Source organism: Lissotriton vulgaris, chromosome 9 (assembly GCF_964263255.1).
Source record: "Lissotriton vulgaris chromosome 9, aLisVul1.2, whole genome shotgun sequence".
Classification (NCBI taxonomy): domain Eukaryota; kingdom Metazoa; phylum Chordata; class Amphibia; order Caudata; family Salamandridae; genus Lissotriton; species Lissotriton vulgaris.
In genome coordinates, this window is record NC_141697.1 from 678,254,474 (window position 1) to 678,267,733 (window position 13,260).

A 13,260-nucleotide genomic window follows, 5' to 3' on the forward strand; every position below is an offset into this window, starting at 1 on the left:
TGCGTCGTCGGGGTGCGGCCTGATTGGGTCCCCCTCTACGACCCATTGCACCCCTGCCACGCCGCATAGTCCTGTGGTGCTCCCTGTGGTGTTGCAGGTGGTTGCTGGTGCTCAAAGCAAGGCTTTGAGGACACCTCGGGCATCCGGGCAGGCGTCTGCCTGTCTGGAGCAGGGGTTGGCCCTGTTCCGGCACCATAAATTCGCCTCCCTGGCTCCGTCTCCACTTCTTTCGGAGCCTGTTGTGATTGAGGCTGAGTCAGCGCGGGTGCTGCGCCGGAGGCTTGCCTCCCCGGCTCCGGCGCCATCTCCTTCAAAAGGGGAGCTTGTCATGGATTCGGCACCGGACAGGGCCGACTCAACGCCAGATGGAGTCGAGTCGGCGCCTGACGGGCTAGATTGGCGTTGACTAAAGTTGTTTTGGCGCCGCATCAATGCCAGGTTGTTGACTCTTCACCGGTAGCGTCGGGAGAAATTTTGGCGTCTCCCTCACGCCCGGCGACGCCGGATGTATTCTTGCCTGTGCCCCCTCTTAGAATATGTGGACCCGGCAGGATCCCCACCTCCTCAGGAGCCCCCGGACCCGGCAGGCTTCTCGCCTCCTCAAGAGCCCCATCAGGACCCCCATTTGTCAATGGGGTTCCCCTCAATTGGGCATTGGTGGCACCCTCAGTGTCTTGGGAGGATTAGCTTACAGCCCTCACCTGCAGATGAGCTGCTGTCCCCTCCAGAGAGGGCTACTGAGGCTGGTGTGGCTTTTCTGAGAGTAGTCTCCTTGTCCACTCGGATTTTGAACATGCAACCCCTTCAGCACCATTGTCTGTCGACCCTCTACTTGATGTCCTTCACCGTGGGTCAGGGAATGTGGAGCCGCTTCTGCCCTTTGAAGCTTCTCTTTATGATGCCCTTTTGGGTACATGGGTTCGGCCAGCTTCCGGTGATCCGGTGGTTCGTTCTGTCTTGCACCGTCACCGTCCTGCTCCATATGATCAAGTTTGCTTATTTGGGCATCCTGACGTGCACAGGTTTGTTTTGCAAACTGCCTTCCCTTCCTTAATGCTTCCTCCCTCCCGGGAGTCCAGATGGCTTGAGTCATGGGGTCGGAACATCTTTGCCTCCACTAGTGCTGCCCTACGGTCACTTAATACAGTATGTGTCCTGGCTCAGGCTACCTCTGCCCTGTGGGACTCTGCAGAGTCTCTGCTCTACGCCACCACTGAAGGCGCTCGTGTTGACCTCCTTCATCTTGTCCCGGATGGCCGTGACCTTGCGGAGTTTACGATCCGCTCGGCCTTGTATACCGCTGATTCCTTAGGCCGGGCTATGGCTGGTTCGGTTGCCTTGCGGCGCCATGCTTGGTTGCGGGATAGTGTCTTCCCGGAGAATATCTGGGAGTGACTTGTTGATTTACCCTTTGATGGGGTTTTGTTGTTTGATGCTCACGCCGAATCAGCTGTTCAGCGCCTCCTAACGGGCTTTCGCCCTCCCCCTTAGGCCTGTATTCCTCAGGCGTTTGTTCTGGGGTGGTACCTTTTCATTTAGCATCCTTTGGATGCATTATGCGTTTTGAGCTGGCAGTTAGCCTACTGTGGCAGTGTTCCACAGATTGTTGTTTCTAGTCCTCTGACTGTGGTTTGCCCTAAGAGGTGTTCCCCGTTGTTGGGGTGTGCATACTCCATGTGGGGTTCTTGTATGCTATTATATAGCTCTGCTTTATGTCTACTGGGTCTAAGAGATCCCTTGTGCTCTATGCGTCACCGTGGAGAAGTGTGGCTCCATGATTAGAGCGGAAGACCCTGATGTAGAGGTCTAGCCCGGGACCAGGGTTCAATTCCCTGCCTCGGCGGGTCTTGGGCTCAAAATTCCACGGACCTGATAATTCTCGCCTCGGTGCCTATTCCAATCATGGAGTCCCACTCTGCAACTCTGGGCAATAGCTTGCTTAATCTCCACAAAGGCCCCCACAACGCTAAGGATGCCTGGCCTCCACCTTGGGGTGCCCAGGAGTGGACGCCTCACAGGGAAAGCCAGGATGGGTTCCACAGCGGTATTCGTACAAGCGCCTTGAGACCCTTGCGGGTGAGTAGTGCACTATACAAGTATCAATTTACAATTTACATTTACCTGGTGCTCTTATCTGCCGTCATTCGGTGCTCAATGTTGTGCCTTGGCGCCATCTTCTATACGTCATGGGTCATTGTGCTTATTTGCCTCATTCTCCTCCTTGGGAGGTTTTCAGGGTGTTTATTGTGCTTTAAATGTGGCTACCGTGTGCCATGAATGCACTAGGTGTGTTCCTTTACAACCATGATGCATAGTCGTGGCTCGTTTACCCGTCTTTGCTATAGCTAGCTATGTATATATGTGTATATATATATATATTTATATATGTATATATATATATGTGTGTGGATTTATATATATACATGTTTCATTGGTACTCTTCTTCCTACTTCTCACCTCTCTGAGAGGCTGAGAGGCCTGGTCCAATATCTCCATGTGTCAGTGAGCCTTTCAGTGATGCATGCGGGATTGCCAATGAGGTCCCTTTTTGCGTTCCACTTACTGGGGTGGTTCCCCAGTTTTACACTGCTCCCTTCTTGGGGTTCAGTTTCTGAACGATATCTCTCTTCTGGACAAGGGCTACTTCCTTCCAGTCGGAGGGTGTGTTCTAGAATTCTGAGATTCTTCCTCCGTTTCTACGCCTTGGTACTTGGTGCCTCTGCTGCCCCTTCCTTTGGATGTGCCTCCTTCTTTAGGTATCACCCTATATTATATTAGCTGGGCATGTGGGACGGTTTTTCTGATGTCAGTCATCCTAGGTCTACACCCTGCATATCTTTATTTCGTGTGTTGATTCTCACCTTAGGCCTCAAACTGCCTGGTCCAGCAGTCTTATGCTTATTTTAGCTACGCCACCTTGTGGTCTCTGTGGCTGTTTGCTCTGTGCATGTTTCTGTGGTGGCCCGCATCAGTGTGCTTCAGATTGTTCTCCCCTGTTCCCCCTTTTGGGCTGGGTGTGCACTTAGCGTGTTTCTTGTTTCCGCCTGCACTTCTAAAAACATTGCAGAGTTCTACCTCTTGACCTTTGGTTCTTGGCTGTAGCCTCTCTGGCTTCCTTCCGTGGGCTAGCCTGGTAGGCTCTGGTTGCATCTCTTCATGTTTCTTCTAAGCTTTGGTCGGTGTTCACATAGTGTGCCATTAGGCTAAGAGTGGTCCTTTTTCCTATTTCTTTTATTCTGGTATATGGCTACTGCCGTTTCTACCTCTCATGCTTATACAGGTATGGTGTAGCACCATTCTGGCATTTTTGGGATGTCTTGCATCCAGTTATCTTTTGCTCTTCCGAGCCAGTTGGGTTGCTGTCTGGCTGTTCTGCCACAGCCTCCCCCATTGTCCGTCACTCTGATGCCGGCTCCAGTGCTTGGCGCTTTTTGTTGTTCTGTCGCAGACCTACCTCCCCCTTGGGGTATGGCTGTGGTATCCATTCTAAGTTAAGGAATCTGCGGCTAGATGTCTCCATCAGATGTACGAGTTACTTACCTTTGGTAATGATATATCTGGTAGAGACATTGTCTAGCCGCAGATTCCTTAACGCCCACCTATCCTCCCCGTTCTGTGAGGACCTTGCCAAGTGGGGTTCTCCACTGGCCTCTTTCAGTTACCATTGGCTTTTCTCTCACGGGTGCTCGCATTGTTGCGTCCCTTTGAGAATTGCCATATACAGCTGACTCCCTCCAAGGGGTTTCTTTCCTGTATAATGGTGCCTTTTGATTCACCTTCTCCAGGAGATTCATCTTCTTGTTCTTTTCTTCTCCTGCTGCCTTCCCTCCTGCCTTCTCTATTGACTCAGGGTTCTGGTCTCCTCTACAGTCGTCCTCTTGGGGAATTGTTGACCTCTGTTTCACACCTCCATTACTATAGGGTCAGTGCCAGTCTTTTCATACCTTTCTGCAGTGAACTGTTCTCTCTCTGCTCCGTCCTTGCTGGACGACACGGTTCCACATGGTACTGACAGTCTATTTCCGTCTGTTAGGATATTCTTCTCTTGTTGCGCTTGGGGAAGGGTTTTCGCTTAGCTTGCAGGGCTCTTTCTCACAGCTTTTTCACTTATATATAAGCAGTGTCTAATCCTGTCTTTTACGATAGTGTATTGCACCAGCCTCCTTCCTTATTCACAGATTTTTCATCCCTCACACACTGTTCCCATACTTTCACAGTTTGTTGTTGGTGGCTCCACGTTGTGCCGCAGAAAAGTTTCTCCAAAGAAAACTCTTGTATGCTGACGATACACAGGTGCTTATCACCTGTAAAGATGATTTCCATGAAACGTGTATTAGATTCAAAAAGTGTATGCTTGATATCAGCAAATGGATGTGTTACAACAAACTTCAGCTAAATTACAGCAAAACGTAAATCATCTTGTATGGTAAGGCTCTCAATGTATGGTCTCAGGACTGGTGGCCTCAAGAACTAGGACCCTGCCCCGCACCCAAGGACGTGGTTCGTAATCTGGGAATTATGATGGATTGCTCTCTCCATCAACCAAGTATCTGGCGTTTGCTATGGTATCATGCATAAGCTGCGCAAAATCTTCAAATGGCTACCCCTGGAAACCAGAAAACCACTCGTGCAAGGTCTAATCATAAGCCATTTGGATTACGGCAATGCCTTTTTTACATCAATCAATAAGTGTTTTCTTTCTAAATTACAAACACTGCAGAATGTTGCAGCGAGACTAGTGCTGGGCCTTCACCCCCAGATCGGCAGCTCTGCCTAGCCTCAAGCAATTACACTTGCTGCCAATTCACCAGAGAAGCCATTTTAAAGTTATTAGTCTAACTCACAAACTTCTGTACAGCACAGGGCCAGCTTATCTTGCAAAAAAACTAGTCTGGTATCGTCTGTGAGAAGTTGGCCTGATATGCAGTGCTCACTATTCTAGTGATCACTATGTATCAGTCCAAACAACCCTTATTGATGATTGGTTGTAAGTCAACCTTATAGACCAGCTATCCTAGTAGCGTGGACAAGAGCAGTCTTTAGGCTAAACTCTAGAGGGCGTGTTAAGCCAGCTGTTATACCATCACATATACCCCTTGAACACCAAGTGAAAGGACACCACACAAGTTGTTATGAAAATAAACAGATATTTATTTATAACACAACAGCCCTGGACTCTTTATGAGGACAGGGCGCTAAGCACAATACAAAGCTCTTAAAGAAATACTGAAAGTCGCACAATTTACACAAATGCCCGAGGGGCACGGAAAACCATATACTACAAAAGTGGAATGCGAAATTACTAGCAGGTAAGTACTACTCTCAGAGACTTTGGAATCGTTAGGCCTACAATGCTGAACCCTTAGATTAGAAGCAGGAGGTCTAGGAACGCGGTGTGCGGAGTGGGAACTCTCACGCGTAATGCGGGACAAAGTCTATGGATACTAGTAAATGCAAAAGTTAGTGTTCTCGGGCGAACCCGACTACTTAGGTCAAAAACGAAAGTGGATCTAGACACTTAGAGAGTTGGTCTACGCTGGAGCACCGTGGTACTCGGTTTACCTAGCCCAGGGGCTGCGGCTGCATAGCGTTCAAGTGTCGTCGGGAATCCTCGTTGACGAACCAGGAGCCTGAAGTGGAAGTTGCTGGCAGGCGACCAGTGAAGATGTTCCGGGCTGATCCAAGGACTGGATCAGCTGAAGAAGAGTACCTGTAAGCAGAGGGGACCAAGTTCTGAATCACTAGCCAATGATTAGGTGGGCACCAGGATGGCACCGGACGAGGTCACTCAGCCAGGCGAAGAGGTGACCCTGGATTCTGCTGCTGCACGGACCAGGGGCGCTGATGTCGACCAGGCTGGAAGTCTGCGAGCTGTCCCACGTCGGATGTCTGCTGCTGGCGATGCTGGATCCGGTGATTGGAGGCAACAAGCCTTGGCTACGGCAAGCCCACGTGGCGACACAAAATGGCATCTTGAGTGGACCAGGAGGGTCCGAGGAAGGTCCCCTTCAGTAGGAGACTGGGGCCAGTCTAGAGGAGCTAGACCAGCGGTGAAACAAACGTAGGACGTCGTCTGGAGGGTCACTAGCCAACGGGCAAGTGACCGGACAACGTGGCAAGCAACACAGAAGCAAAAGGGCCCCACGCAGATCTGATGGATGCTGGGGGGCTGGTCTTCGGTGCTCTTGCTGCTTGGGGTTGGGGCTTCTCTTACCCCAGTGCACCCACTCGAGGGTCCCTCGGTGGTCGTGCTGGACAAGTGTAGTGCAGTTCTGAAGATGGCCGGTCCCTCGAGGTCTTGTCACACCCACGAATCTCAGCTGGGCTGATGATGCAGGTAGAGGTCAGAGGTGCCAGGGAAGCCAGTTCTCGTCGTGCTGGTCGGTCTGGTTCCGGAGGAAGGACGTGCAGCAAACCGCAGGTTACTTGGTTGGTGCCCGCTGATGCAGGGTGACTACGCCTTAGTCACAAGGGAGAAATCTTGAGAAGACGTCTTGAGTTCCTTTCGTAGAAAGTAGTTTCAGGATTCAAAGATGATCTAATTTGGAAGGGTCCCCGCTCCTACCTTTATTCTAAAGAAAGGGGCTGGCACGCGACTAGGTCCTGCCCATGGGTGGGACCAGGAAGGGGGGTGGTTACACCCCTCTCCCCTGTCCGGACTTTCCCCAGCTCAGGGGCTGATGTGCCCCTGGAACTGGTTCAAGCCGGCATATGCACAGTGAGCACCGGGGTGCCACTTGCAGTCACCTTCCTATTCAGCCCTGCCTACCTAGGATACACAAAACCCTGTCTGGGATGGTGCTAGCACCGCCCCTTACAGGAAACTCTTTGTCCAAGCTCTCCTCGCTGGAAGGACTCCCAGCAGCAGGAGGTCAGACTTGTGTCTGTGGTGGCAGCATCCATTTTGTGATGCTGAGGCTCGAGTTAACTTTAACCGGGGTTCACAGTTACACACATGTCGTGTCCCTCTAGAAGGGTGGAATGCTAACCCCGTCGCCAGAATTGGCGAGGGGTTAGTATTCCAATTCGTATGACACCTTACTCGACATGTTTTGATAAAGCGATACCAGAGTTGGCAAATAACCGCGAGGATTATAATGCACTTAAGAGTATATGGTACGCGTTATCATGGAACAGCTATTAGGACTTGGTTCCGCAAGCTGCAAACGGGCTCAGCTCATGCCAGAGCACCATCTCACATGATTCCAAGCACTCTGCCTTCAGGATTGTTAAGGCCTGCCATAGGAGTGACTGATAGGAGTGCATGTGTCCATTTTAGGGTTAGATATAGGTATACTATATCTAAAGCAAAGGGTGATTACACCACTCTGCCCCAGCTGTCGTGCAGTCAGTTGTGTCAGATTTAGATGGCCAGCCAGGGGTGGCATAATACATGCTGCAGCCCCTGGTAGGCCCTGGGTACACCTATGCCCTGGGTACAGGGACTGATAAGGTGGCCCAGTACCAATTGGTAAATGCACCTAAGGTACATGGAATCCACTTTACAGTGAGAGCTGTAGGCCTGGGGCCCTGAATAGCACGGTCCCAGGTCAACTAAGTCGGAAAACCAGCAAAACACCAGGCAAAAAGTTGGGGGTAACCATAGTCAGGTATCCACCCTCCTACATCGTCCCACCAGATCATTAAGATAAAGTTCTAAATCTCTCCTAGTACAACCCCGGGCACGGATGGCGCGAAATAGATGTCGGTCTTTTTCCTATATGGCTCCATTTCTCTGGAATAAACTCCCCGTCCGCCCCGCACCCCCCACCCCCCATCTTCTGTCAATCACCAACCACCAGCTGTTTCGAAAAAACATAAAAACCTGGCTTTTTTCCGAAATAATTGCTTTACCTACATTCTGAGTTTGTGCTGGTCATGTTTACGGCACTCTTTTCTTGCTCAACCAGTGTTTTGTCATTCCACTGACACTTCGCCACAAGAAGTGGTGTGATACTTATTGCTTAGAGGAAAGGTCTTGTACCTTTGCTGTCACAATCACCTTTTATACAAGAGTTCACACACCATCCAGGGTGCATTTATTTACCACCCAGAGTGTATTTATTCTTTTCTGTCACCATCTAACCATAGTTTGTCAGTGGCGACCTTTCAACTTAAGGTGGGTACCTTTTTTTAACTTTTAAACATTATGGTTCCATCTTTCTTATGCTTAGTTTGCATGGGGCATTGGTTGCTCCCTTCGAACGCAAACTTCCTGGTTGGCTCCTTTCACTCTATTCTACAGAGTGTCATAATATTTCTAGCCCTCCGGGGTTAGGTATAACGCTTTTGCTTTATTGTTAGGGTTCCTTTCTTAAAAAGGGAATGTCCCCTTCTTGCTGTGTACCCCACTTCTGTCAGAAGTTGCCCATATCATTTATTTAATAATAGGGTATAGGCGTGGTTAGCCTTATACCTTCCAATGATTTTCATGTCTCCTATTTCCTGTAGAGACATTTTTTCCTATATTCAACCATTGTTGCTCTCCTATAGGTTGCAACTCCTTCTGTCAGGCTTTAATAAATTGTTTTTAGTTTTTCATGTTACAACATTCGTAGGACTTTTTGTCCCTAGTGCGCAGTATAATTTTTTCTTTCGCTCCATCCTTTAGCCAGGTTCTGCTCCGTCTAATATGGCTTTGATGTTGATGCTGGATTCCTGTTCTAGGTGTGGACCTCTATTTTACCTTCTTCACTTTCTTGTAGGTCCAAAATGTGGCCTTGTTTTTTTCAATACTAGCAGGTTTTTTTTCACACATGTTGTCTTCTTACAAGATTTTAACATCAGTGGCCTGATTATATGCTACTCAGTCAATTAGCATTGGTTTGAATGCTTCAGCGGCTGTTACTTTACTGCGATGTGCAATGTCTTCCACGCTTTCCATTCTCTTATATGAGTATTGTCTTGCTGATTACTCGAAATCATTACTCATATATATTTATGCCATTATCGTAGTGATGGCTTCGGTTTATGGCCGATGTCTGACTATATATTTCCTTTTGTCGTTACAGAGGCAATTATTTTTCTTTTCCTCCTCTGTGTGTTATACATTATACATGACCCTAGAGGAGTTAACATTATATTTGGTAGTTTTTTCTTAGGGCAATAGTGGTTTCTTTACGTATTATTGTTGTTGTCTTAAACAAGTTTTCTCCAAGCATTGATCAATGCTTTATTCCTCCAATAAGGGATCTTGGTTTCCTCCTTTTTATCTGTAGTTTTACTGTGCAGGTTTAGCTCCGAATTTGCCATTCTGATGCAAAAAGCTATAGCTCAGTGGCATTGCGTCTTGGCTCTGGTACCCCAGGTCTCCGCTTCACTTGGGTGCAGATCCCACATTGGGAGCAAGTAGTATTTCTGTTTATATTGACTATTTGTCTTTTGACACTTTTTTTGTTCCACTGCCATGTGTTGTAATGCACAGTTCTTATAATGTAAGGTATACTTCTGCTCACCTAAATTCCTAAGGGCTTCTGGACTCTTCTCTCTGGTCATAGACCGGCTAATTCTAGTCAGGGACTTTTAGTAGGATCAGTTCACAGACCCTCCTCCGGTGGTGGTATTACTTTGGTATCTATTCAGAGGTAAGGAATCTTACGGCTAGATGTCTCTATCAGGTGAAGAAGTTACTTACCTTCTGTAACGCTTATCTAGTAGAGCCAGGATCTAGTCACAAATTCCTTACTTACCCTTCCATCCTTCCAGTTTTGTGAACTGATTTTTCTTCACCTAAAGGATCTCTTTTTTGACATTGACATAAATGTATTGGGCGTTTGTACATTTCTTGACACAAAGATGTCTTTTTTTTTTTTTTTGGCACACTGTTTGCATAGAATGTTTATGGAAGTGGTACCGTGTTCTTAGTGCAGACGATGGCCACGGAAGAATCAGACATCAGCGTGTCAGAAGGGGAATTATATGAACTTAGTCTGTCCCATCGGTTGGACGATGGCACTCCAGACCCGCATGACGCCCTTTACCGACATGCAGAGGTACGGCTGAAGAAATTTCTGGATCCAGTCTTTCACCTGGGGAGAATTCAAAGGTAAGGAAACTTCAGCTACATCCAGTCTCTACCAGATAAGGCATTACCAAAGGTAAGTAACTTGTTTGTCTTGGCAGACAGCCTTCCTTGATGCTGTTACCTCTCGCTGGAGAATTAGTGTGTTGCACATTCTGACTTCAGAGGATCCTTTTACTCAGGTGCACAGGAAGAGAATGGTTTTAGGAACAAACACAACATTTCTACTGAATGATGTCTGCTTTTCATGTGAATTAGTGAATTGAGTTGCATGTTTTCTTCCCACACCCAGAAGCCTTGGGTGAAAGGGCTGTGCATACCCTTGATGGCAAGAGAGGACTAATTTACTACATTGACCACTAAATCTATATGTAGGACTAAGCAGCTTTGTTGCTTTCCAAAATCTTATAAGGCAATCTTATTTCTAAAGATAGTATTGTCTGATGGATTTTTAGATGTATCCAAATGTGTTATGCTGAAGCTAAACAGTGGTGCCTGACACGGATGGGGGTAAGGTGGTGTACAAAAAAGAAAAATAAACTTACCAGATCGCCGCGTCGCTCCTCCATCTGGGCCGGAACAGGAAGCACCCTGGCTCCGCTAAGCCAGTCACAAGGCTGCAATGCAACATTGTGATTGATCTGAGTGCTGTGCGTCGGTGCTCAAATGGGGACTGAGAGCCTTGGCATGTTCTCCGCCCAGGCTTTAATACAGCATGAGTGACGAACATGCAAAGTGCGCATGACCGTCTAGCCGGGCCAAGACAGCCAGACAAACATTCATGTGCACTTAGTGTCTACCACTCCTCCCCCTGCTATGTGAGCAGAGCAGCTCCGCCCTGCTCCACATAGCTGCTGCAGCAAGAAAAAATGAAATAATAACATTGAATTATCATAATTTTATTTTTCCATTATTTATACTGCTGCAAAGCAGTGGGGCGATGCTCCTCTGCCTTATGGAGGAGCCGCCAGTGAAGCTAAACATACTTTACATGTAATGCCCAGGCACATTCCACTTGAAACAAGGCCGCCACTATGGCTGCCTTATGGTACATTGCTCTCACAGACATATGTAAAGGTGCAATCTGGTCGATGCAACACACGTTTACCGTACATTATTATGTGGACATTCAGCCCAGCAAAGAAGCTTTAAATGGCCGAACACTCTTAAAAACAATGTTCTAAACCTCTACATCATCCACTCTGTAGCCTCTGCATAGGGTAAATACTACCTTCTAGTCTCTATGCAAAACATGTGTATATAGAGCAGCAGTTCATTTTATGGACATAAAATTTTACCCTGGAAACCACTGTTGATAGCTTATAGTGCTGTAAATTCTCAGGCTCCCTCTCGACTACCTAGAAGCGAGCAATGATCTAAGATGATTTTTGTTTTCTGTCCCTTCACAATGCCCAGCACATACATTCTACCTTCATTCATTCCACTCCACTGACATTACTCGTCTGCTGGGGAAAAACAATCGGAGGTGGAGTCTTTGTCCCTGGGCATTGTACATTAGGGGTGACATTTCAAAATATATTGTAACTAAAAACTTCTTTAGCCCCTTAAGTGCTGCCTCGGTGCATTGGCCGACGGCAGCACTACCTCCCCAGTGCTGCGCACGACCATTGGACGTCCATTCAGCACTGGTTCCAATGGACAGCGCAGCACTGGGGAGGGATGTTTAATAGCATCTATGAGGTTAGATATCAACAACATGTAAACATATGTGCCCAACACTAGGTGGCAGGATTTGCTACAGCACTGCAAGCTACCAAGAGATGGGTACAAAGTAACATTTTTATTTTTCTGCTTTCATACATGTAAGAGTGAGTTTGTGATTTTCCCTTGATCTTTCCTATTGACAGGCGGTTGGTGGTGAAGTGAGTAGGTAGGTTGGTGTGGTCAAACTTAATTTTCTTGAACAGGGAAAGACTATGCAGTGGTTTGAATGTGTTTAGTAAGACAGCCCTCATAATCAAGGGGCTTGAGCAGTAGCACTATTTGCACTTCACAAAAATCAGTGGTGAATAAAGTCTACAGAACTGCAGTTGACATTCAAATGTGTGTTAGCAGTCTGTTGGGTTACTTTTAATTTATTTTGGCTCACTGCCTCCCAAGTGTCATTGCTGTTATAGTTGTAGATTTTTAACTCAACCCTTGTTGCCTGTGACCTTAAGGTATAATAACAATATATTTAATGCCTACTAGAATATGAAATTCAGAGTATTGTGTTTGCTCTGCTTTAAAGTACACTGCATTCTGATTCGAGGTTATTCAGGTTCCTCTGTGCATCTTGGTCTCGTATTGCCCTGTATTTCTTCTATTTTTCTATCTGCCACACTCCTGGTGTTATCTGATCCTATCAACCCTTTTCTTTCTATTCTTCATTTGTCTCTCTATTTGCATCTTCATAGCATTTATTAATGTGTGTTATTTAATCTCGCTGTTTACCATACACCTCTTACTATCCTTTATTTTTTGTTGTTGTAGGGGACGGGAACTCATCTGTATCGCCTTTGAACCCTGGAGAATTACTGATTGCATTGCACAACATTGACTCAACAAAATGTGACATGAAATCCATCATCAAGGGTAAACAAGACCACTGTGTAACCTTCTGAAACAATTGATGCATTGCTTTTCCCATACATAAATATTGGTTTGAAATGTGTGGCTTAGTGAACTGCTCAGACAAAGATTTTTACAATTCATCCAATGCAAGCATCAGGTAATGACATTTCATACTACTAGAAACATTGTCCACAGTTTCATTTTCGGTAAACCACTGAGAATCAGTTTGGTATTCTACAAATGATATAAGAACGTTTTACATGACACTTATTTTGGAATCCTGTCTAGGTTTTTACTTACTGCCACTCACTGTTGAATAACCTTGTATTTTTGTAGACTGAGGAAGATACATTTTTGTTCATAACCCCTTCTTCAAATGACCAATTGCTGAGCAGTGGGTGCCAAGTGCCAACGGGCCTGTTTCAGCTACTTGGCAGAGGATAATAATAATAATAATAATAAAAGGGGTCTTATCATGCGCGTACTTAGCCCAATGGGCGTCAAGGCGCCTAATTCAAAATCCAGCTCATAACATGGACCCTACAGCTCAACCTGTGTAAGCTCTCGAGAAGCACCACGTTTTAAGGGCCTTTTTAAACAGCGCTAGAGAAGGTAAGGTCTTCATCTCCATCGGCAAGATGTTCCAAAGCTGAGGAGCAACGACG

At 46.9% G+C, this 13,260-nt stretch overlaps 1 protein-coding gene across 3 annotated transcripts in view; it reads left to right on the top strand.

Moving 5' to 3' along the window:
* SYMPK (symplekin scaffold protein) overlaps window positions 1-13,260 on the top strand; it is a 1,074,905-nt gene that overhangs the window by 873,636 nt on the left and 188,009 nt on the right. For all 3 annotated transcript variants that reach the window (XM_086938396.1, XM_086938395.1, XM_086938397.1), the window contains one exon: window positions 12,515-12,616. In XM_086938396.1, the coding sequence (XP_086794522.1) occupies window positions 12,515-12,616 (102 nt within the window). The remainder of the gene's footprint in view (window positions 1-12,514; window positions 12,617-13,260) is intronic.